General features: G+C 44.7%; 1 protein-coding gene across 1 annotated transcript; it reads right to left on the bottom strand.

Moving 5' to 3' along the window:
• Positions 1 to 17,010: 17,010 nt before the first annotated feature.
• HMGN2 (high mobility group nucleosomal binding domain 2) lies at positions 17,011 to 20,752 on the bottom strand. The gene is made up of 6 exons (XM_077481044.1): positions 20,576 to 20,752; positions 18,770 to 18,814; positions 18,658 to 18,687; positions 18,462 to 18,515; positions 17,682 to 17,777; positions 17,011 to 17,597 (listed from the first exon to the last, which is right to left on the bottom strand). The coding sequence occupies exons 1-6, from the start codon at positions 20,588 to 20,590 to the stop codon at positions 17,562 to 17,564; spliced, it is 276 nt and encodes a 91-aa protein (XP_077337170.1). The 5' UTR covers positions 20,591 to 20,752; the 3' UTR covers positions 17,011 to 17,561.
• Positions 20,753 to 24,703: the final 3,951 nt, after the last annotated feature.

Here is a 24,703-nt window from a genome sequence, read left to right on the forward strand (position 1 = left end):
TGAAAACCACTATCACATATTTGCCCTGGGGGTTGGTGTGCATCTGTTCTACTACACATGGAAAGGATTTGCTGACCAGCACAGAGACCCCCCTGGCATAGGTGGAGTATGAGGCATGAAAGGCCCTCTGGATCCAAGGCATCTTTAGTGCTAGTAGCTTGCTGCCCGAAAGGTGTGTCTCCTGGAGCAAAATCATGTGGGGGGAATTTAATTTAAAATACTTGAAGAGTACTGATCTTTTAAATTTGGAGTTAAGTCCCCGTACATTCCAGGATAGGATATTAAAAGTGGACATGTCACGAGTAGCCATCAGATGCTTCCATTATGATAACAAGGAGGCGTGTAGTAACATTAAACGCATGCCACAAGAGCCACATGGATCCAGAGAACCCCTGATAGGAAGAGTCATGACCAAGCATTAACCATACAAACAAAAAAACACAGATAGACAAAAAACAAACATACCCTTGGTGACAGCCAAGTGTTAAGCCTGCCCTTATCTGATGGCATCCCTGAAAACCGAGGAGCGATCAGATTGGGCCTATAACCAGTCGCCTCTTTAACTGATTTGACAAATGGTTCTATTAGCCAAAAGTCAAAAATTACAGATGCTTCCAACCCCTCATTATCAGACGGGGAATCCTGCTCTCTTGATGTACTGAGAGGAACAGTTGAGGCACTTTGCATTGTCAACTCTGTTTCTGGAGTATGACTCTGTGGAGCTACATGCTCTTTAGACTATGGTCCTCTTTCCTTAGTAGCCTCCTCGAAGCACCTACGACAGGCCGGTTTGTCGGGGAGAGCCGCGACCCCGCATATCCAGCATGCATTTCTGGAGAGTCGCACTGGGGATCGCTGATTATGCACAAGATATCTTCTATGGTAGGAGCGGCTGTGTCTAGAATATGATCTGACCTTTCCAACACTTAGCGTCGGGACACTAAGCTACCGGAAGTGACGCATACCGAGCCCACAGCTCCTTTTTACAATGCCTGTATACACTCTGTGTTTGTGAGTATTTTAACTTTTTTCTGAATAAAAATCTGATTGTTTAAACATATTACACTATGGAGTATCCTTCCTCCATGTCTGTTTAAACCCACATACACGCTACTCCACTGAGGGACCCTTTGCTGCAATACCCCAGGGACAACACCACTTGTCAGGACCTGGGAACTTCACAATAGGATATTAAAGGGAAATACCGCCAAAGGATCCCAAAGATCTTTATATACGCTGTTACCTTACAGCGGTAAGGTAAGGGGACACCCATCATCAGAGTATACGGAACCACGAAGGATATATTCCCCATCACCAGCACCACTGCCCCTTCCATCGCAATACTTCCACATTTTTCACAAATTGTTATGTTGAAGCATTAGCACTTTGTGCGATTACAAGAATAATCGCAGCACTTTGCACTTGAAACTGACATTTGTTCTATACACTAATATTGTTTGTCAACATATTTCTGTATATATTTGAAGGGTTGCCTATTTGCATCATACTAGAGCACTTGCACCTTATGCGATTTCTTTTATCACCAATGTACATATACGGCCGGGTGGGAGCTCTCTACTTCTGAGAGGACGTTCAGGAACGTCCTTCAGGAGGGGGATCGCGCGTGCGTGCGCAGTGGCGCGATCCCGATGCGCTCGTGTCACCCGGACACGGCGCATCTTGGATCGGCAGGAGGGCTCTGTGATTGGCCCTCCTGATCACATGACGGCTGTGTCCAATCACGGCCGTCATGTGATGTAAACAAACAGCCGGTTGCTAGGCAATCGGCTCCTCCTCACACAGAAGTCATCGCTGAGGAGAGGAGAGCAGATCACTGCAGCCGGCTGATGATCAGTGAGTAGGAGCTGTTTTTTACAGCTTTTTACTCACTGATCATTAGTCTAGTGTAAACACACAACACACCACACAGTATAAACACAATGTCCCCAAAACACACATGACCCCAAAACATACATGTCCCCAAATAATAAAAACACATGTCCCTAATAATAAAAACATGTCCCACTAAAATCACACGTCCCAATGATTATCTGTACACATATGTCCGTGATCACCTGCACACATATGTACATGATCATTTGCATACATATGTCTGTGATCACACAAACCAATTATTATACACTTAACCAAATTTTTTTTACCAAAGACATGTAGCAGAATACATTTTGGCTTAAATTTATGACAAAATTAGATTTTATTGGATTTCTTTTAAAATAGAAAGAAGAAAATACAGTTTTTTTTTCAAATTTCCGCTCTTTTTTCGCTTATATCACAAAAAATAAAAAATAGAGTCGTTAATAAATAACACCAAAATAAAGCTCTATTTGTGCAAACAAAATGATAAAAATTGAATTTGGGTACAGCGTAGCATGACCGCGCAATTGTCATTGAAAGTGCGAAAGCGATGAAAGCTGAAAATTGGGCTGGGAAGGAAGGGGGTGAAAGTGTCCTGTATTGTAGTGGTTTAAGAGTTATTTGACCGCCTCAAGGGAGCAACGGTTTTCACAAAGCTTGATTTGAGAGGGGCATACAATCTTGTGCAGATTAAGGAGGGTGATGAGTGGAAAACTGTGTTTAATACAAGAACAGGTTATTATGAGTACCTTATAATGCCTTTTGGCCTTTGTAATGCCCTAGCAGTTTTCCAGGAATTTATTAACAATGTCCTCCGAGATTTGTTGCAGTTATGTGTGGTGGTTTATCTCAATGATATCCTCATATTTTCCAAGTCTCTGGAGAGCCACCACACAGATGTCTGTCATGTGCTTCAGAGAACAATCTCTACTGTAAACTGGAGAACTGCGAGTTCCATCGTGAACAGGTTAAATTCCTGGGCTATGTCATTTCCACTGCTAGTTTTTCGAGGGACCCAGAGAAACTTTCGGCAGTCCTACAGTGGCCCCGACCCGTGGGTTTACGTCCTCTGCAGCGTTTCCTGGTTTTTGCCAACTATTATCGGAAGTTTATTCGTAACTTCTCGTCTCTGGTCAAGCCCCTGACTGATATGACCAGAAAGGACAGTAACCCACAGAGTTGGTCTCCGGAGTCCATTAAGGCCTTTGAGAGTCTCAAGGCTGCCTTTGTTTCTGCTCCTGTGTTGGCACATCTTGACCTTACGTTGCCTTTTATCCTAGAAGTTGATGTCTCCGAGACTGGAGTTGGTGCCCTTCTGTCTCAATGGCCTAACTCTGAGAGCGCTATGCATCCGTGTGGCTACTTTTCCAAGAAATTGTCATCTGCAGAGTGCAATTACAAGATTGGTGACAGAGCTGTTGGCGATCATTTTAGCCCTGAAAGAATGGAGACATCTCCTTGAAGGTACCACTGTGCCGGTTCTCATTCTTACTGATCATAAGAATCTCACATTCTTGTCTGAGGCTAAGCGCCTCTCTCCCAGAAGGCGTGATGGGTCCTTTTCTTGTCGAGTTTTAATTACATGGTCTCATTCTTACCCGGTACTAAGACTGTAAGGGCTGATACCTTGTCACAACAATTTTCCTCTACTTCTAAGTTGGAATCCGTTCCGGTTCCTGTGATTCCACCTGATCGTATCCTGGCTACTAGGGATGAGCTTCGTGTTCGACTCGAACATACGTTCGACTCGAACATCGGCTGTTTGCCCGTTCGGCGAAGTCCGTACGTTTTGGTCCGTTCGTGCCAAATTCGTGTGGCGCTCACGGCCCACAATGCACTGCAATGGCGCAGTGCATTGCTGGCTCATGATTGGCCAAGCATGCACTGTGACCCCGCATGCTTGGCCAATCACAGCAGCGAGGAGAGTCATGATTGGCCACAGGCAGGATGCCTGTGGCAAATCATAGCTCAGGCTGTGTAGTGCACGCCCCACACTATATAAGGCCGCCAGCGCGGCGGCCTTGTGTAGTGTGTTGGCGTCTGAAGCAGTGGGTGTTCTGTGTACCTTCAACACAGTACACACCGATCGTTTTCGGCTGATTTTCGATCTTGCTGTTGTGTAGTGGTTGTTGTCTGCGTGCCCTGACCGCAGTATACACCGCTATATTCACCTCACCTATATAGCTAGTGATCTATCTTTTATAATAGAGCTTGCAGTCAGTAGTGTTAGGAGCTAGTGCGCGCTGTCTGCGTGCTCTGTACCCAGTACATACCGCTATATCCACCTACATAGCTCTTCTCTATTTGAGCCCATTTGCCATCTGCAGGAGTTATTGGAAGTTGTGTGTGCCTCCAGCACAGCACAGTATACATCTGTATATACCCCTTTATCTCTGGTGTTCTATAATAAAGGCATCTGCAGGAGTTAGTGGGTGTTCTGTGTACCTTCAACACAGTACACACCGATCGTTTTCGGATGATTTTCGATCTTGCTGTTGTGTAGTGGTTGTTGTCTGCGTGCCCTGACCGCAGTATACACCGCTATATTCACCTCACCTATATAGCTAGTGATCTATCTTTTATAATAGAGCTTGCAGTCAGTAGTGTTAGGAGCTAGTGCGTGCTGTCTGCGTGCTCTGTACCCAGTACAATTTTTGATGAAATGCTTTGCAGCAGGGCTAATTCCTGCAATAAAACAAGAGTATATGGGAGAGGTTGCAGTGTTGTGGGACCAGCACCAGTGCCTAAGGCCCAATTTTTCTGCCCCTGTTTAACAGGGGCGTTTAAGTACAATTTTTGATGCAATGCTTTGCAGCAGGGCTAATTCCTGCAATAAAACAAGAGTATATGGGAGAGGTTGCAGTGTCGTGGCACCAGCACCAGTGCCTAAGGTCCAATTTTTCTGCCCCTGTTTAACAGGGGCGTTTAATTACAATTTTTGATGCAATGCTTTGCAGCAGGGCTAATTCCTGCAATAAAACTAGAGTATATGGGAGAGGTTGCAGTGTCATGGCACCAGCACCAAAGGCCCAATTTTTCTGCCCCTGTTTAACAGGGACATGTAATTACAATTCTTGATATAATATTTCACAGGAGGGCCTGTTCCTGTGCCCACCCAGAGTAACTGTGAGGACTTATAGTGTTGTGGCACCAGCACCACAACCACCAAAGGTCAATTTTTCTACCACTGTTCAACAATGGCATGTAATTACAATTCTTGATATAATCGTTCACAGCAGGGCGCTCCAGCGCCCACCAAGAGTCACTTTGAGGGCTTACAATGTTGTGGCAAAACCAACACCTTGTTCCGCCATTTCTGCAGAGCATATAGGGCAGGCCCCTACTTTCAAACATCCAACTTACAAACATCTCCTACTTGCAAACGGAAGGAGACAACAGCAAGTGAGATGAAAAAAGATGGACAACAAAACAAATTATACAGGGGTGATAACCCTTCCCTATGTTTTCCAAAAAGCTTAAAAATTTTTTTTTTGACTGGAGCTACACTTTAAAAATGTACCAGTTGAAAATTACAAACAGATTCAACTTAACACAACAAACCTACACAGTCCCTGTCTTGTTTGCACCGCCTGTATACTGCTGTTCTGAGTATATAGGGCCTGGGGGCCACACGCATTTCCTTTTTTTAATATGGGTACGGGGTTCCCCTTAATATGCGTACAAGACCCAAAGGGGCTGGTAATGGGCAGGGAGGGCTACCCATGCCATTTTTCTCAATGATTTTCAACCATATATAACATTAAAACCGCAAGCAGCTTTAAATGACGTTATTTCCGTTAAATGTCATTTTGTGCAGGGACTGTTCTAAACACGTGGCACTTTACAAGCATACTACAGACACCCCCCAGGCACCATATTTAAAGGAATATTTCACTTTTTTTTTCCACTTTAATCGTCATTAAAATCAGTGCTCCCGCCAAAACGTCCGTTTTTAAAACTTTTTTTTGCATTGACCCATGTCCCCTGGGGCAGGAGCCAGGTCCCCAAACCCTTTTTAGGACAGTATCTTGCATATTAGCCGTTAAAATTAGCACTTTTAATTTCGAACGTTCGAGTCCCATAGACTTCAATGGGGTTCTAACGTTCATACGAATTTGGGGTCCGTTCGAAAGTTCTGGTGCGAACCGAACCGGGGGGTGTTCGGCTCATCCCTACTGGCTAGTTTGCACCAGTCTTACTTCTCCTTCGGGTGACAAAATTCCTTCTACTCAGGTCCATGCTCCTCCTGAGAAACCTTGTGACCGTTGCTTTGTCCCAGAGAGTGTCCCTACTGCCGTGCTCCAGACTTACCATTCTCCCAAGGCAGCTGGCCATCCTGGGAAGAATCAACTAATTTGGGCCATTTCACAACAATTCTGGTGGCCTAGTCAACGGGCTGATGCAACTGTCTTCATAGCTGCCTGTTCCGTGTGTGTTCAGAGTAAGACTCCACGACACCTATCAGGGGGCCTCCTACAACCCATACCCAATGGAGAGAGGCCCAGGACCCACCTGTCTATGGATTTCATTGTGGAGTTGCCCAACTCCCAAGGCAACACTGTTATCCTTATGGTGGTTGACCGGTTCTCAAAGATGTGTCATTGTATTCCACTTAAGAAGTTGCCTACTTCTAAGGAACTGGCATCCATTTTTGCTTGAAAGAACTTTCCCTTACATGGGCTACCCAAGGTGATTGTCTTGGACAAGGGCAGTCAGTTTGTCTCCTGGTTCTGGCGAGTCTTTTGTGTACAGTTGGGAATTCAGCTTGCATTCTCTTCTGCATATCACCCACAGCCTAATGGGGCCATCAGTCCATGGAGCAATTCCTACGTTGCTATATTTCTGACCATCATAACAACTGGTCAGACCTATTACCATAAGCATAGTTTGCTCACAACAGCGCCTTGAATTCTGCCTCCCAATTGTCTCGGTTTACGGCTAATTATTAACAGGGGCATGTAATATTTCACAGCAGAGCCCGTTCCTGCGCGCAACAAGAGTATCTGTGAGGCTTTACAGTGTTGTGCCACCACCACCCAAGGCCCAATTTTACTGCCCCTGTTTAACAATTACAATATTTGCTCTAATATTTCACAGCAGGGCTCGTTCCTGCGCTCAACAGAATATGTGAGGGGTTACAGTGTTGTGGCACCACCTAAGACACAATTTTTCTGCCCATTTAACGGGAGCATGTAACTACAATTTTTGATCTAATATTTCACAGCAGGGCCAGTTCCTGCACCCAACAAGAGTATCTGTGAGGTGTTACAGTGTTGTACCACCTAAGGCACAATTTTTATGCCCCTGTTAACAGAGGCTCCCAATTAAAACTTTTGATCTAATATTTCACAGCAGCACCCGTTCCTGCTCTCAACAAGCGTATCTGTGAGGCTTTACAATGTTGTGCCACCGCCTAAGGCCCCATATTTCTGCTCCTGTTTAACAGGGGCATGTAATTACAAATCTTGATATATTTTGAAGCAGGTTTCTGGTACTACCAACACCTAAGGTCCAATTTTTCACAGGCTGTATAGAGTATATATAGGTGGTCCTCTATTTTCAAAGATCGAAATTACAAATGACTCCTGCTTACAGAGGGCCACAACAGGAAGTGAGAGGAAATCTACCCCTAGGAAGGGAATTTCTCTCCTGGAATGCCCCATACACCATCAGTTTTTTTTGCTGAGTTTTTCCTTCAGATTTATCAAAACCATACGAGGTCAAACCCTAGTAGGAGTTTCAATTTGTATGCAATCAGGCAGTCTTTGCACTACATGGTCTTGGTAAACCTGAAGGAAAAACAGATAGTGTGTATGGGGGCTTTAGAGTTAATATGGGAAAAACTGAGTTACGTACCGGTAACATCCTTTTCCGGGAGTCTTTCAGGACAGCCACCTTAGAGAGACCCTGGCTCCTCCCCTCTCAGGAAACACCGCCTTCAATTTCAAGATTTAAGCCTCGTCCTCCCTCTGTTCCTCAGTTCTTCCAGAGTACCTCCGGCCAACTGGGGAGACACAAGAACACGTCAAACAAACAAACTTTCAATCTTACCTGACGGTCTCGTGTGACGAGTTCCCGACGATCTCCAAAAACCTGGGTTGGGAACCGGGGCTGTCCTGAAAGACTCCCGGAAAAGGATGTTACCGGTACGTAACTCAGTTTTTCCCAAGTTCGTCTTTCAGGAGAGCCACCTTAGAGAGGATAAACGAGCACATTACCTTAGGGTGGGACCACTGCTTGCAGCACTTTACGACCAAAGGCCTGGTCTTTGGCTGACAGAAGATCCAGTCTATAGTGTTTCACGAACGTAGCAAAACTGGACCACGTTGCAGCTCTACAGATCTGTTCAGGAGATGCACCAGCCCACTCTGCCTGAGAAGTTGCCACTGCCCTGGTTGAGTGTGCTCTAATCCCAACTGGGGGTTCTAACCCCCCTGCCACGTAAGCCTGCCCAATGGCTAACCTTAACCATCTGGCTATCGTACGTCTAGAGGCTCTGGAACCTTTCCTAGCCCCTGAAAACAACACAAAAAGTGAATCAGACTTCCTGAACTGACTTGTGCAATCTAAATAATGAAGGACACAACTTCTAACATCCAATCTATGAAAGATGTGTTCCTGTTCTCTTACTGGATTTGAACAGAAAGTAGGTAGCACAATCTCCTGGGCTCTATGAAAACTAGAGGCTACCTTAGGCAAAAAGGCCGGATCCGTCTTAAAAACCAAACGGTCCGGAAAAACCTGAAAAAAAGGTGCCCTAACAGAAAGGGCTTCGAGTTCACTCACTCTCCTTGCTGTAGTGATCGCCACCAAAAACACCGTTTTGAGAGTGATCAGTTTTAATGAGCAACATTCCAATGGCTCAAAAGGTTCTCCTGTGAGAAATTGTAAAACTAAAGAAAGATCCCAAACTGGGAAGGGGGAATTTGAAACAGGTCTCTGCCTACTTAGGGCTTTGAAGAATCTCATTATCCAAGGGTCTGAAGCTAGCTGCCTTTCTAGAAACACGCTTAAAGCGGATACCTGACCCTTCAGAGTTCCAAGGGCTAAACCTTTGTCTGCCCCAGCCTGTAGGAACTCTAGAACGGCTACAGAGCTGTGCACATTGAAGGAGCTCTCTGAGCACCAGCTATTGAACCGCCTCCATACCTTTAAGTAAATGGTCCGGGTTTCCTTTTTCCTGCAGTTTAGGAGAGTGGCTACTAAGCGATCTGAGAAGCCCTTGCCCTTCAACAATTCTTCCTCAGAAGCCAAGCTGCAAGGTTCCACCGTTCTACCTGAGGACAGCAGATTGGACCCTGAGAAAGGAGATCCTCCTGGACTGGGAGAATCCAGGGGGGTTCTACAGACAGGCCCTTCAGAATGTAGAACCACGGCCTCCTGGGCCAGTGAGGTGCGATTAGAATAAGGGTAGTGTTCTCCACCTGAAACTTCCTTAACACTGCCGGAATCAGTACGGGAGGGGGGAAAGCATAGCACCTGGAGAAACCCCAATTCTGTGCTAGTGCGTCCACCGCCAATGCCCCGTCCCCCTTATTTATAGAAAAGAAGCTGGCTACCTTCGCGTTTTCCCTCGAGGCAAAGAGGTCTATCGAAGGAATCCCCCACCTCTGGGTGATCATTTCGAAAACCTCCTGTTTGAGAACCCAGTTGCCTTCTCTCAATGTTCTCCTGCTGAGGAAATCTGCCACCTGATTTTGCTCCCCCTTCAAGTGGACTGCTGACAGGGACAGGACATTTGCTTCGGCCCACCTGAGGATGGCTTTTGTTAGGACCCATAAGGATTCGCTCCTGGTGCCCCCCTGTCTGTTGATGTAGGCTACCACTGAGGAATTGTCCGACCTGACTTTTACGTGATGCCCCCGGAGTTCTCTCTGAAAGGTCCTGAGAGCCAGATCTACTGCCCTCAGCTCCCTCCAATTCGAGGATCTCTTCGACTCCCTCCTCTCCCAGGTACCCTGTATCAGGCGGGAGTTTAGGTGTGCACCCCAACCTGAGCTGCTTGCATCGGTTGTGACCACCCTGGATATTGGTAAAACCCACTCTAGGCCCTGGGACAAATTTGCTCCCTTTCTCCACCACCAGAGGGACCTCTTTACCTGGTCCGGAACCGGCACCAAAGAATCCAGGGACCCCTGGCTGCGATCCCAAACCTTCAGTATAAATAATTGCAGGGGACGGTAATGTAATCCTGCCCACTGGACCGCCGGGAGCGTGGACGTCAGCAAACCCAATGCCGACATGACCCTCCTTACTGAGATCTGGTGGCTGCCCTGGAGAAACAACAGTGCCTTGTCTACCTTTTGAATTTTTTCTGAAGGGAGGAAGACTTTCTGTACTGTTGAGTCCAACACATACCCCAGGAAGGTGACCCTCTGGGAAGGATCTAAGTTGGACTTCTCCAGGTTCAGAAGCCAACCCATCTGTAAATCTCGAGTCAACTGTGTCGGAGAAGGGGCAAACAGGAGAAGATCGTCGAGATACGCGATCACCGAGATTCCCCTGGGACGCAGATAAGCCAGAACTTCTGCCATTACTTTGGTGAAGATCCGGGGGGAAGAGGATAGCCCGAAGGGAAGTGCTTTGAACTGTAGGTGTAGCACCCCTACCGAGGTTCTTACTGCCAGTCTGAGGAAACGCTGGTGGGTCTCTGCGATGGGAATATGCAGGTATGCATCTTTTAAATCTATCGATGCCATGAAACAGTTTGGTGGAAGAAGTGCTTTCACCGAGTAAACTGAATCCATCCGAAACCTTTTGTAGGTGACTGAGACATTCAGAGGCTTCAGGTTCAGGATAAGCCTGAATTTTCCCGAAGGCTTGCGAACCACAAACACGTGGGAATAGAAGCCCCTGCCTGTCTCTCCTGCTGGGACCCGTACTACCACTTCTTGTTCCTCTAACTCCTGCAGAGAGGAAAGAAGGGCAGACGATTTTTCTGCACATTTTGGCAGCTCGGTGACAAGGAGTCTCAGAGGGGGGAGTTCTGAAAACTCCAAACGGTAACCTCTTCTGATGATCCCCAACACGAACTGATTGGAGGTGATCATCTCCCACTGTGGGAGGAAGGCCCCCAACCTTCCTCCCACTGTGACCCTGTCACTGAGACTTTTTGGGCTGTTCAGGAGGGCGAAAAATTGCTCCCCCGCGCCCTTTGCCCTTGAGCCCCCAACTTTTCTTCTGCCGATTAGTTCTAGGGGCTTCAAACTTCTTCTGAGGATGAGCCTTTTTCTTTGACTGCTCCCCAAATTTCCTCTTAACGGGAAAGGCCTTTTTCTTATCCGCCGTGCGATCAAGCACTGCTTCAAGACCTGGCCCAAACAGCAAGTCTCCTGTAAAGGGGATCCCACAAAGCTTTGCTTTGGACACATTGTCCCCCTGCCAGGTCTTCAGCCATAAAGCCCTCCTAGCTGAGTTGGTCAGAGCCGAGGACCTTGCAGACATTCGCACGGATTCAGCTGAAGCATCCGAAATGTATGCTAACCCCTTAAGCAGCATGGGAAAGGAGGATAGAATGGTCTCCTTTGACGTCCCTGCTTCAATGTGCGCGTTAATTTGGGTAAGCCAATACTCCATATTACGAGCCACCACTGTGGCTGCCATGGCCGGTTTAAGATTCCCCTGTGATGAGTCCCAGGCTTTCTTTAGGAGTGCAAAAAACTATAAAACAAATCAATCAGCGCTGAACACAACACATAAGTGAAAAATTAAACAATTAATTAAAAAATGCAGCTCGAATACTATAGGTCAAAATACCAAATCCCACATTACAAAGTAAAAGCAACAGTACAGCGCATAAATAAATAATCTAAGTGAAATGAAAAAGTGACACTCTATTAGTGCATCAAAATACAAAAGTCCATAAATTTAAAGAACAATAAATGGAGATGTCAGAAAAGAGATCCGCTGGTGCAATGTGCCTTCAATCGACAAAAGTAAGTGATGATGTGATTCCTTCACCAATAATCAAGATGGACTCTCACCTCAAAATATGGACCCCTGATTTAACAGACAGGTCAGAAAACGCATGTTCCCATCATGGGTAACTCACAGCATTCAGTAGATATAGCGGTAGTGCTCAAAGATTGAATCCTTTTCAGTATCCTCAATTTAATATGATTCCATAAAAAACAAAAAAACAAAATCTAGTGCTCTCTGTTTCCACAAATTTATTTAAAACAGAAGTAAAAGAGATACACTCACATTCTGGTGCACTGATCTCCAGTGCTGAGCATGAAAACTAATGTATCACAACGTCCATGTATGGATCAGTATATACGTGACCTAAGCCGTGACGTCACCCGCGGGCTGCTATACTGATCCATGCATGGACGTTGTGATACATTTGTTTTCACGGGCATGTGCAATTTTGAAGAGTGACATGTTAGGTATCTATTTACTCAGCATAACTTCATCTTTCACTTAATGCAAAAATTGAGCTAACTTTACTGTTTTTTTTTTAATTTATTTTTTAAGCACAACATTTTTTTCCCCAAAAAACACGTTCGAAAAATTGGTGCGCAAATACCGTGCGAGATAAAAATTTGCAACGACCACCATTGTGTTCTCTAGGGCAGTGATGGCGAACCTTGGCACCCCAGATGTTTTGGAACTACATTTCCCATGATGCTCCACTACACTGCAGAGTGCATGAGCATCATGGGAAATGTAGTTCCAAAACATCTGGAGTGCCAAGGTTCGCCATCACAGCTCTAGGGTCTTTGCTTAAAAAAATAAAAAAAAGTTTTGGGGTTCTATAATTTTCTAGGAAATAAATGATTTTTACATGTAGCAGAAATGTCAGAATTGTCCTGGGTGCTCCAGAACGCCTGATGGCGCTCCCTGCATTTTGCGCCTCTATGTGGCCACGCTGTGTAAAAATTTCACACATGTGGTATCGCCGTACTCGGAAGTAATACCAGAATGTGTTTTGGGGTGTAATTTGTGGTATGCATATGCTGTGTGTGAGAAATAAACATTAAAAAAAAGAAAATAAATCTTGATTTTGCAAAGAATTGTGGGAAAAATGGCAACTTCAAAAAACTCATCATGCCTCTTACTAAATACCTTGGAATGTCTTTCCAAAAAGGGGTCATTTGGGGGGTATTTGTACTTTTCTGGCATGTTAGGGTCTCAAGAATTGAAATGGGCCATCAGTACTTCAGGTGTGATCAATTTTCAGATATTGGCACCATAGCTTGTGGACTATATAACTTTCACAAAGACCAAATAATATCCACCAATTTGTACTTTTTACCAAAGATATGTAGCGGTATACATTTTGGCCAAAATTTATGAAGAAAAATTAATAATCTGCTAAATTTTATAACTGAAAAGAATTCTTTTTTTTTTTTTTACAGAATTTTCGGTCTTTTTATAGCGCAAAAAATAAAAACCGAGGTGATTAACCGGTTCCCGACCAGCGCACGACGATGTACGTCGACAGAATGGCATGGGCAGGCATATTGGCGTACATGTACATTTAATCTTCAATGCCGCTTTGCCATCGGGAGCACACCGCCGGTGGCGCGCTGGTCGGGACCCCCGCAACCGGTTGCCGCGGGCATACCCGCGATCGTCTCACGGGACGGCTGAATGGAAGAAATGCTGTGTAAATTCTGCCTAGCAACTAGTGACGCCGATCTCTGCTCTATGTGATTGGAGCAGAGATCAGTGTTCACAAAACACACTCCTAGGAACACACTCCTAGGAACACACTCCTAGGAACACACTCCTAGGAACACACTCCTAGGAACACACTCCTAGGAACACACTCCTAGGAACACACTCCTAGGAACACACTCCTAGGAACACACTCCTAGGAACACACTCCTAGGAACACACTCCTAGGAACACACTCCTAGGAACACACTCCTAGGAACACACTCCTAGGAACACACTCCTAGGAACACACTCCACCCCTACACTGCCACCCCTGGTTAACCCCTTCACTGCATTTATATAACAGTGATTACTGTATAAATGACAATGGTCCCAAAAATGCCCACCATAATGTCGCAGTCACAATAAAAATCGCTGATCACCGCCATTACTAGTAAAAAAATAAAAAATAAAAATGCTATAAAACTATCCCTATTTTGTAAATGCTATAACTTTTGCGCAAACCAATCAATAATCTCTTATTGCAATTTTGTTTACCAAAAATATGTAGAATACGTATCAGCCTAAACTGAGGGGAAAAAAGTTTTTTTTATATATTTTTGGGGGATATTTATTATAACAAAAAGTAAAAAATAATGCATTTTTTAAAAATTGTCGCTATTTTTGATTATAGCGCAAAAAATAAAAACCGCAGGGGTGATCAAATACCACCAAAAGAAAGCTCTATTTGTGGGAAAAAAAGGATGTCAATTTTGTTTGGGAGCCACATCGCACGACCGCGCAATTGTCAATTAAAGCGATACAGTGCTGAATCGCAAAAAGTGGTCTGGTCTTTGACCAGCAAAATGGTCCAGTCTGAAAGTGATTAAATACCACCAAAAGAAAGCTCTATTTGTAAAACAAAAAATGACAAATTTCATATGGGTACAATGTTGCATGACTGAGCAATTGTTCAAAATGTGAGCAACAAAAGCTGAAAATTGGTCTGGTTATTAAGGGTGTTTAAGTGCCCAGTGGTCAATGGACAGCGGGGCAAACAAATTACAGCCACAAGCAGTTTTGGACTGCACTTATTGGACTCGCCAACGTCACCAAGTGATACTACAGTGCTGGTGTCTAAAAGACTAGGCTGTATGAAACCAATACCAAGCTGCACACGAGAATCATGCAATTGTAGCACCCAGCAACCTGGCTGTTAGGGACTGCTTGAACCACAAAAAAAAAAAAAAAAAAAAAAAAAAAAAAAAAAAAAAAAAAAACTTACCTGCTAGTAGACATGGGCACCGTCAAAAAATGTTTTTTTGTACAGAACAAATGTATTTCATGTACAAAATTAAATTCGGATTTGTACGAAATACAAATGTTAGATTTGTAAACTTGTCATTAAAATAACAAAAGTTCGTTGTGATGAATATCATGAGGAGCTGCTGTCTTCCTGGGGTTTTACCTTTTCGTAACAATTACGAATGTTCGTTATGAATTTCTCATTATGAGGGGTTCCCACCATCTATGTGCTGAGTTCCCAGGTCTATACACCTGCTTTGTCCATTGTGAGGAGTTCCCACCATCCCTGTGCCGACTTCCTCCGACTGGTGAACAAAACACCAGTCAGTCCTGCCAATTTGGATCCAGAATTTGTTTACAAATTTTGTGAGCAAAGAAATTCCCCATAGGGTCCCCACCATCCCTGTGCTGACTTGCTGGAGTTTTAACTTTTTGTAACAATTATGAATTTGGATCTGAAATTCATAAACGCAATTTCGTAAGGAATTCGTAAGCATAAAGACTTATTCCTACAAATTTGCAGAACCTCGTACGAATTTGATTTGTACAAATCACGTCTACCTGCTAGTGCTTGCAGAGATCAGGCCTGATCTTGCCAACAATGTACCAGACTTGACAGTAACTTATGGGCACTGTACTTATTGTGGGGCAAGAAATAGGACAGAGGCTAAACACAGGCGCTGATCCCGCCAACGCTGCATTTTTGGGGATGCTAGTATATTTCTGATCAAAGATTTATCCTGACACTATTACAGGTTTATAATGTGTCTGATTTGGTTGCTGGCAAAGGGTTAAAGTTTTGAGTGAATATATATTTAGGGAAACACTGATACCAAGTGATATCATCTGTACACTACCAATAACACTGGCTTCAGGGCAGTGAAGGGGTTAACTGGGAGGCGACCAGGGGGTTAAAATGTGCATTTTTTTGAGAGTGTGGTGTTTTTACTCACAGTAGCTGTTCCTTCTCTACCTGGAACTGAAAAAGGCTCCAGACGAGAGCGGCCACAGCACAGCCTGAGCCAGGTGTCAGTCCAGGGATCCCGCAATGACAGAGCCAGAACTGACTTCTGTAACATCAGAGTGACTTCAGGTTGCTCTCCGCTGAAACCATGTCACAGGATATCAGCACATACAGTAAATATCTCCTAAACTAAGCCTTATCTGTAGGAAACCAGTAACGTAAATAAGTTGACCTTTATAAATATATAAAAAGGCACATTTTTTACATGTAAAAAAAGTGCATTTTTTACTAGAAACCTGCAAAGCATTGTACTCACGATCAGCAGATTGCAGTACCCCTGACTGTCAGTGCAAGCCGTCTGCTCATAAAGGCAGTTATGACAGTGAACTACCGAGAGTGCACAACAGTGCTTTGGTAGTTCCTTGGGAACTACAAGCCGAGAGCAGCAAAGGCTGTCACTACTTGTAGTTCTTGCCTCTGAATGGCCAGGTTGGAAGATCCCTAGCTTGTCACTAGAAAACAGCAAGTCAGTGGGAACATTAACATTCCACCCTAAACGCAGGTGGACCATGTAACAAGTTCCTGCAGGAACCTGATCTTTCTTCTGTTGCACTTTACTTGCAAGTTACTCTCCCCACCATCTGACTGTAAAGCTGCAAACCAACCAGCACCTGCCTCTTCAACATGCTCTTTGCACTGCAGAAAACTTGACTGTCACTAGTCCCTTTCCATTTACATACACTGTCCAGTACATGACAGGTAGTAATGCCAAGTCAAATTCAGGCACTTAAAACCAGTCATGTATCATTTTTTCTCAAGCTCAGCTTCAACTTTACAGAGCTGCAACTTTCCATCTAACCTGGAGGCCAGTTTAACAGGGAGTCCTTATCTGACCTGCAAAAGTAAAGGCATAATGTGATAGTATGCACCCCATGCTAGCACATTGTTAAATTTACCTGCCCCCAGCCATCTTCCTCCCGGTTCTGCAGCCCCCAGCTGTGTGACTGGCCAGTCAAGTGATGTAATTCCCACACGTGTACGGGATCTGCCAGTCACAGTAAGGCTTCTGAAGAAACAGCACGGGTGGCCATTCCTTCAGGAGCACATGTATATACAGTAAATATATCCCAGACAGTGCATGTTTAGGAGATATTTACAGTATCTAAAAGGTAAAATTGTAGGTTTACCTGTAGGTTCAATATATGCATGGGACTTTACCTCCATATTTTGCCTATGCAAAATGACTTGAGATACAACAAATCACATTTTGTAATAGAAGACTCAGATTTTTAATGAGCAAACTCCGAAATTTATTTAAAATGTCATTATAGGCATTGCAAATCAGGCAGGACACTAAAGCATGATATACTTCACTTCCCAGCCCCGAGAATACATTACTATAAAAACCATTAACATTTATCAGTAACAGGATAGATACTTCACATTTAGGAGGATGGAGACTGCCTCAGACAGGCACCTGTGTACTTTGGCTTTACCATCTTCTTCAAACCAAGGACCCGGGGCACGGTAAAGGCTTGAATAGCTGCCTATTTTCCCACAGAATAGCGGAAACCGTAAAGTAATTTATGCCAATTTAATGGAGGGAGTAAAAACACAGGGGCTCGATGTAGCTGTTAAATGAGTGAAGATCACACCGTCACGTCACACCCTGCCCATTAAAACCCACAAAGCATTTGCCAAACACAGCTTAAAATAAAAGTAAAACAAAGTTCTGCATCGTTATAAAACTTGATAAAAAATAGTATTTCAAACTGTACAGTCACCAGAAGTACACAATTATCAAAATTCACACAGTTCACTTGGCATCAGCAGACGCCTCTGCTTTCTGTGCCTGTAAAAAAAAAAAAAAAAATGGAATCAATTAGTTTCAATACTTCCAAAACATGGAAAGGGAGCGCAATTATGCAATACCAACCTGGTCAGACTTTGCTTCTCCATTCTCTGCAGCATTGGTGGCATCTTTTCCAGAGTCACCCTTTCCTTTCTTGCCTTTGGGAGCTTTGTCAGCTTTCTGCGAGAAAAAAAAAAAAAAAAAAAATGTTAAGTCTTGGTTAAAATAATCTTTTGCCATTTAAAATAGCCAAACAGCTGGCAAGGAAACAGGAACATTTGTACCAAAGCAGCAATTATCCAACCCAAACTGTCACGTAGGCCAAAACTTCACTTCATGGTTTACTATTACCAGTCAAGATGGAAGAAGTGTGGACAATGGCGTACAGACTGCTTCATATACAGGAAAACTGGACATTAAATTTCAGTAGTTGCATATTTGCATTAGAGGCCTTGGCCTTTATGATGGGGGCCCCAAGCCCCATTTCACCTTTTATACATGACAGTGAAAGCAGTGGGGAGGGACATTGGGACAAATTCCTAATATTTGCACAAGTGGTAAGGCCAGGGGCCTGACTTATTCTAAGGGTCTTTGTTTTACATGATGTGACATGCCACCCAACCAGAACTACTTGTTTAACTACCAGAATTTTACTCCATTTTAATTATCTACTAAAAACGAGCTATTTAGTTATAACATGAAAATTGCATTCCAAGATCGCAAATGTAATCAGTAGCGTTGAGCAATTTCACTGACACTTGACCCTAAAACAAATTTCTAAGCACGTGAAATTAAAAAATCCAGTGGGGGAGGAATAACTCATAACTGATCACAAACAAGTCTCTGGCAGCATTCTATACTTGCCTTTGGAGGAGCTGCCTTCTTGGCTTTTGGCTCTTGTTTAGGTGGGGCTGGTTTCTGTAAAGATACAAAGAGGGAGAAAGTGAACCACGTGCTAAAGTTTCTGCATGCATATAGGTTTCCCAAGCACTGTTTTAGCATGCACTTTGCCTTTGTGTAACACCATAGTTTAAATAGTCAAAGGGTTTTGGATACTTACAGAAGATAGCCGGGCAGATCTCCTTTGTGGCTACGAAGCAAAAAAATTAAAAATTAAAACCCAATCATGATTATAATTTCTACAAAAGGTGGACTAAGGCTCAATAACTTACCTCATCCTTTGATTTGGACTTCTCAACCTTAGAGTCTCCTTCAGCCTGTAAAACAAGACAATCGTTTATTATACATCACAAATTAGGATTGTTAAGCTTCCAGTGTGCGATATGATGTTAACAGACCCATATTGAAAGATTGTCCTTTGTAGAGCACAACATTTTAGTAGACTGCATATTCACCGCTGTTTGTGCCCATTTACAGCTAATGCTTTTACAGCTTAAAAAAACACATTTATTGCATCATGTCAAAGTCACGTTTTGTAAATGATCAAAACCATAGTTCTTAAATAAGGCACATGTGGTAAGAAATGAAATAGGATTTATACTAAGGGCAGTAACAGCAAGCAGGAGTAAAATAAATGCCTTCCACTAGCTTTATATACACCTTGAAGTCATGGATAGTATTTACATGTGAACATACAAAACTAGGTAATTCCTTAAAAAAAAAAAAAAAAAAACGAAATATAATCCTTGTCTTATGGGATGAGAAATCTACAGAGAAGGCAGTTTATCTAGAGGACCGGATTAAAACAAGTATGTTGGATAAGTCTGAGCCCTGCTGAACACTTTATATCCAAAGAGGTCATGTAACAATACTAGAAAATGGCCACTCAGTGCAGCACAGCAGTGAGGACCCTGGGAGAGCAGCACTCCATTCCCTGTGTCCTCCGAGCAGGGCACACCAGACAATCTGCATATTCTGGTTAAGAATATCCACTTGCAGATATTACTAGCCTGGCAATCCCGATGGGGGAAAAAAAAAAGTGACTACAAAGCTGGGGGAGGGGCATCACGTGATCAGGAATCATCACCTCCTGGCATTGTTTACAGAACATGAAACTTGACTTTAATAGAGATCTGAGGAGGAACTAACAAAGCGTGTTTCCAGTGTTACCCACTAAAGCTACATTTTGAAGTGGATTCTTGACTGCGCGCTAAATATTCTACACAATCATGAAAGCACGGCCCGTGTCTACAGCATAATTAAATCGGATTACAGCCGCCTTCCTAAGCAACACGATCCACCATCGCCATAATGAAGGCACATTATCATCAACCCCCCAGGCAACACCCGATCACCCCACCCTGACAAGAAAAGCCGGTGTCTTGTCAATTAGGGTCCTCCATCAGATGCTGTCCTCTGCGTACTGCGCATGCGCAGTACACAGGAGCACAGATTCCGAAAATTGCCGAGGACGAACGGCGCCTGCGCCGTGAGTCCAGGTTCTATCCCCACTATCCAAGTGGACATAGAGTTAGAATAAAAAAGAGCCGAGCGCAGCGAGGCCGAGCCCGAAGCGTGGCGAGCGAAGCTCGCCCGCGAGGGGCCCTCTAAAATTCTAAACCCTATGTCCGCTTGGATAGTGGGGCTACCTCCTCCACTCACGGCGCAGGCGCCGTTCAGCTTCGGAGATTTTCCGAAGCTTCGTCTGCTCCGTACTGCGCATGCGCAGTACGGAACGGACACATATCGATGGCCGGACTCTATTAGGCAGAACACCGTAAGGAGTACTAGGCCCCGCCCCCTTTCGTGTTCGCGCTCCTTGTTTTGGCGGAAGCCCCGCCCCTCCTCACTCTTTCCCGCGTTACACAGTTTAAACGGCCAGTTAATTAACTCACGGCTCCTCATACACAATAATGGATACCGTATTAAATATTAATGCAAAAATCTCTTCATAAATAATAATCTCTGCCTCACACACGCCAAACCCTTCCCCCACCCTCCCATCATCTCCGCCATTATGGTGGCGGCTACAAATTCCCTCTGCGCGACTTTCCTACATCCCCCGTGCATAGGCTTACCTTTCGTTTGGGCATTTTGATTTCGGACGGAACGAGTGGAAGCTAAAACTTCAAAGACTTCTGGCCGTTATTTCGAGCGAATGAAACAAGCGCCGGCTGTGCTCGCCTCTTTTATACCCGGTCCGGAATACGACCGGTCAAATCCGGATTGCGCCCTTTGCCGGCGCTGATTGGCTGCGCCGTCACACGTGGGCTGGTCAGTCTGGGCGGGAGATGGGAGGGGCCAGGGTGCGCGCCAACAGGAAGAAGAGCCTGCGTGGGCGAGAGAGGGGGGAGTGAGGTAGAGAAAGGGCGCGCAGTGCAGCCTGACAGGGGAAGAAGGTGTGTGTTTATGTGCCCTCTCGGGGATTTTTTCTTATAGTGAAGGGTGCCCATGGTGGCGAAAACCACCATTACCGAGCCTACCTGACGCCGAATAAAGCGCATAACGTACTTGTTGAAAAAGAAATGCGGATACGTACGTCGAACGGCTGCCGCAGTGTTACCCCCTTCCCGAAATAAAAAATATATATCTATATGCATTCGGCGCATCCGACATGAGTTTCAAAAAATAGTGCGCGCAGAGCTCTGCTAGTCAGTGTTTGCTATGGCCGGTATTATCTCGTCAGCCTGGCTGCTGCCTGTTGGAGCTGCACGTGTAGAAATGGTGTCCATAGACTGCAGTGTGTGCGGGTGGGAGCGCTCGCAGCGTGTGTGGTATGGGGCCCTTCACATAGGGAGCGAGCTGAGCCCGACATGGCTGCTGGAGGCTCCTCATAGAAAGCACCACAACCTATACAGCCTCCATTTTTGCACAGAGAGTGCTGCTAGTTGTGCTTCCTGTTACAGACAATGCACTAAAGCCTATACACCGTGTTTAGGGGGCACAAAATGGGGCAAAAATCTAAAACAGAAGCTAAATGAAATAGAAAGTAGCTTTATAGTTATTTAAATGTGATTTAGGACAGTGCTGCAATGCTGAGTGGCTTTAGGAACTTTAAACTGAACCATGGGTGTAGGTATTCATACTGTTTTCGTTACCATGCAGTATCCAGCTTTCTGCAGACGGTTGTTATGTTATGCATCCCCCCCCCCCCCATCGTTTTTTTTATTTTTTATTTTTTGGGGGGGGGGGGGGGTTGTAGCGTGCAGCAGAAGTGTGAGATGGGTGGAGAGCGTAGTGGGGTAGCATAAAGAACTATTGTTCTCTCTATAAAATAGAGAGCTTCCAGCTGGTCATAGACATCAGACAAGGGCACATGTGCAAAGATAATATGGCCTGGGTTTAGCTCTAAACGGATCTGCTCAGGTCATAGGAGGAAGAAAAAAGGGGGGAGAGGTGTGATTTCACCTGGCACAGGGGAAGGAAACAATAGTTGTCAACCGTTTTCTAATCAGGGTAATTGCTTTAGTAGTACTGAGTGAATTATCCAAAATTTCATTAGCTCAGACCATAAAATTGGCAAATTGTATTGATGGGGATTTTGGAGGTCAATTGTGGCCCTTTGTTGGGCTTCTAGGCATGCTTTTGTCAAGTGACATGGGTAGGGTTGCCACCTCACCCCTTTTAAAACGGAACACATTAATTACACAGGTTCCCTGGTTGATTAAGGTAGTAATTAAACTCACTTGGTGCCTTATCGGCATAAAGTAGCCTCAGAACCTGTGTAATTAATGTGTTCGGTTTTAAAAGGATGAGGTGGCAACCCTACCCATGTCACTTGACAAAAGCATGCCTAGCAGCCCAACAAAGAGCCACAATTGACCACCAAAATCCGCAACATCAATACAGTTTGCCAATTTTATAGTCTGAGGTAATGAAATTTTGGATAATTCACTCAGAGTTTAAAGGGCTGAGGTGGCAACCCTAGGAATGGGAGGATGGGCACCCTTTGACATTAAGGCAGGCCATACATTATGCCGTTTTCTTTCCTTCAATCATGAGTGAACTGTGGAACCAGCTGAAGTTTGACCCATCCATGGCTCAAAAATACAAATGAAGGTGACTTTCATATAGCCTTGACATTGAAAACACATAAAAACTTTAAAGCCGGCCATACTTTTTGAATCTCGGCTGGTTCAGCAGGGACCGGCCAAGATTTGAACCATCTACGGGCAGGCTAATTGTACTCAAGTCAATCCATCAAGTTGGGTACTAGCTGGCCTGTCAGATTTTACATGCGCTTATTGCTAGCGGCTGTGTCCACCACCCCCAGGAGAACACAGTGGCTAAGCAGGAAGGATTCCCCCATCAACACATTGAGCGATTTTCTTTCCTGCTTCTAACCATGTAAAGAAAATTGCTCTATCCATGGCTGGCTTAGGGCAGGCCATAGGTTATGCAAATTTCATTCCGCTAACCACGGCTTGCAGGAAAGAAAATTGCTTGATTCCCCCATCAACCTAGTCAGTATTAATGTGGAAATCCCTCCCACAAAGCTATTTTGTTTTCCTGGTGGGGAGCTGTCCTGCTGGGAGAACACGATTATTGCTAGCAGCTATAGCCTCTGGCAATAATGGCAGGCTAGAAATCAACTGATAGAATGACTTGGGTTCAATTAGTCTACCTTTAAATCAGGGGTGTCAAAATTTCAGCCCTTCAGCTTTTGCGTAACTACAAGTCCCATCATGCCTCTGCCCGTGGGAGTGACGCTTGTAACTGCCATCCCTGCAATGCCTCATGGAGGGCTGCCAGTTTGACACCTGTGCCTTACATGGATCAAATCTTGGTCGATCCCTGCTGAGCCCACTGAGGTGTGCACCATCTATGGCCAACTTAAAGCGGTTGTAAACCTTCATGTATTATTTGTACCTATAGGTAAGCATAGAATAACGCTTACCCATAGGTACTGTAAAAATCTCCTAAATAAGCACTGTTTAGGAGATATTAACTGTAGACTGCGCTAATGATGTAATCGACGCATGCGTTCTGAAGGAACGCCCGCCCGTGCCGTTTCCTCAGATGTCAGTGCCAGTCAGTCACACAGCCAGAATCGGCGGCCCTGGAAGGAAGATGGGCAAAGATGGATGCTGGCTTAGTTTGCAGGTATGTGTCATTAATGTGCTTGTATGATCGCATACTAGCACATTATGCCTTTACTTTGCAGGGGAAAAAAAAAAAAATATATATATATCTCAAAGTTTACTTCCTCTTTAGCTTTACAGGTTTGGGGAAGCCCTAAAGCTGTATTTGATGTTAGACCTTCTTCACACGGGGCATTTCAATACGTACCCTATTTACCCACACAGGGATGTACAGGTAATACCTGTGGAGGTAGGCCCATTTATGTCAATTGGCACACAGTTGCCAACCATTGCTCCCAATATGAAGATATGTGTGGGTCTACGTCACCAAACTCGCCTAATCTGCATTCAGGGAAATATAGCAACACAGATGTCCTATTTAGGCCGCGTACACACGCGGGGACTGTTCGCCCAACTTTGTCCGTCAAACAGTTTCAGCAAACAGTCTGCTCAAAATTAGCATGGACGGACATGGCCACACACGACGAACGAACAGTTTGCTGAAACCGTGCGCGATGACGTGAACGGCACGTACGACGGGACGAAAAATACGACGTCCTATACACTGCATTATAACTTTCGGCGTGTAAATCCTTTCTGAGCATGCGCGGAACTTAGTTTGACGAACAAGCCTACACACGAGGGGACTGTTCGCTGAAACAAAGTTTCAGCGGACAGTTTTTCGGAAATTCCGAAAAACCTTGTTCAGCGGACTGTTCGCTGAAACTGTCCGCTGAAAGCCCACACACGAGCGGACTGTCCGCCGAAACACTGTTCAGCGGACAAAGTTGGGCGAACAGTCCCCGCGTGTGTACGCGGCCTGAGAGCAGCGGCTGTGTCTGTGCAGCTAGTGCATCCCAACTGACATCAGTAGGACTACCTGTACATCCTTGGGCAAGTAAACAAAGCCCTTCCACAGGGTATGCATTGATCTTTCCCTATGTGGACAAGGCTTTAAAAAATCCGCTTTTTCTCAGCTAGTGCCATTTGGTAATGCATATTTGGGTTTGCAAAAATCTTTTTGTTTTATTTCAGCTTTGCTGACTAACAACAGCAGCACTCCAATCAATTAATTCATTTCAGTAAGCCCCCATTCACACCTAAGCATTTTGTAGTGTGATTCCC

Source organism: Lithobates pipiens, unplaced genomic scaffold, assembly GCF_037356315.1.
Source record: "Lithobates pipiens isolate NorthernLeopardFrog02 unplaced genomic scaffold, aLitPip1_a1.2 Scaffold_16, whole genome shotgun sequence".
Taxonomy (NCBI): Eukaryota; Metazoa; Chordata; class Amphibia; order Anura; family Ranidae; genus Lithobates; species Lithobates pipiens.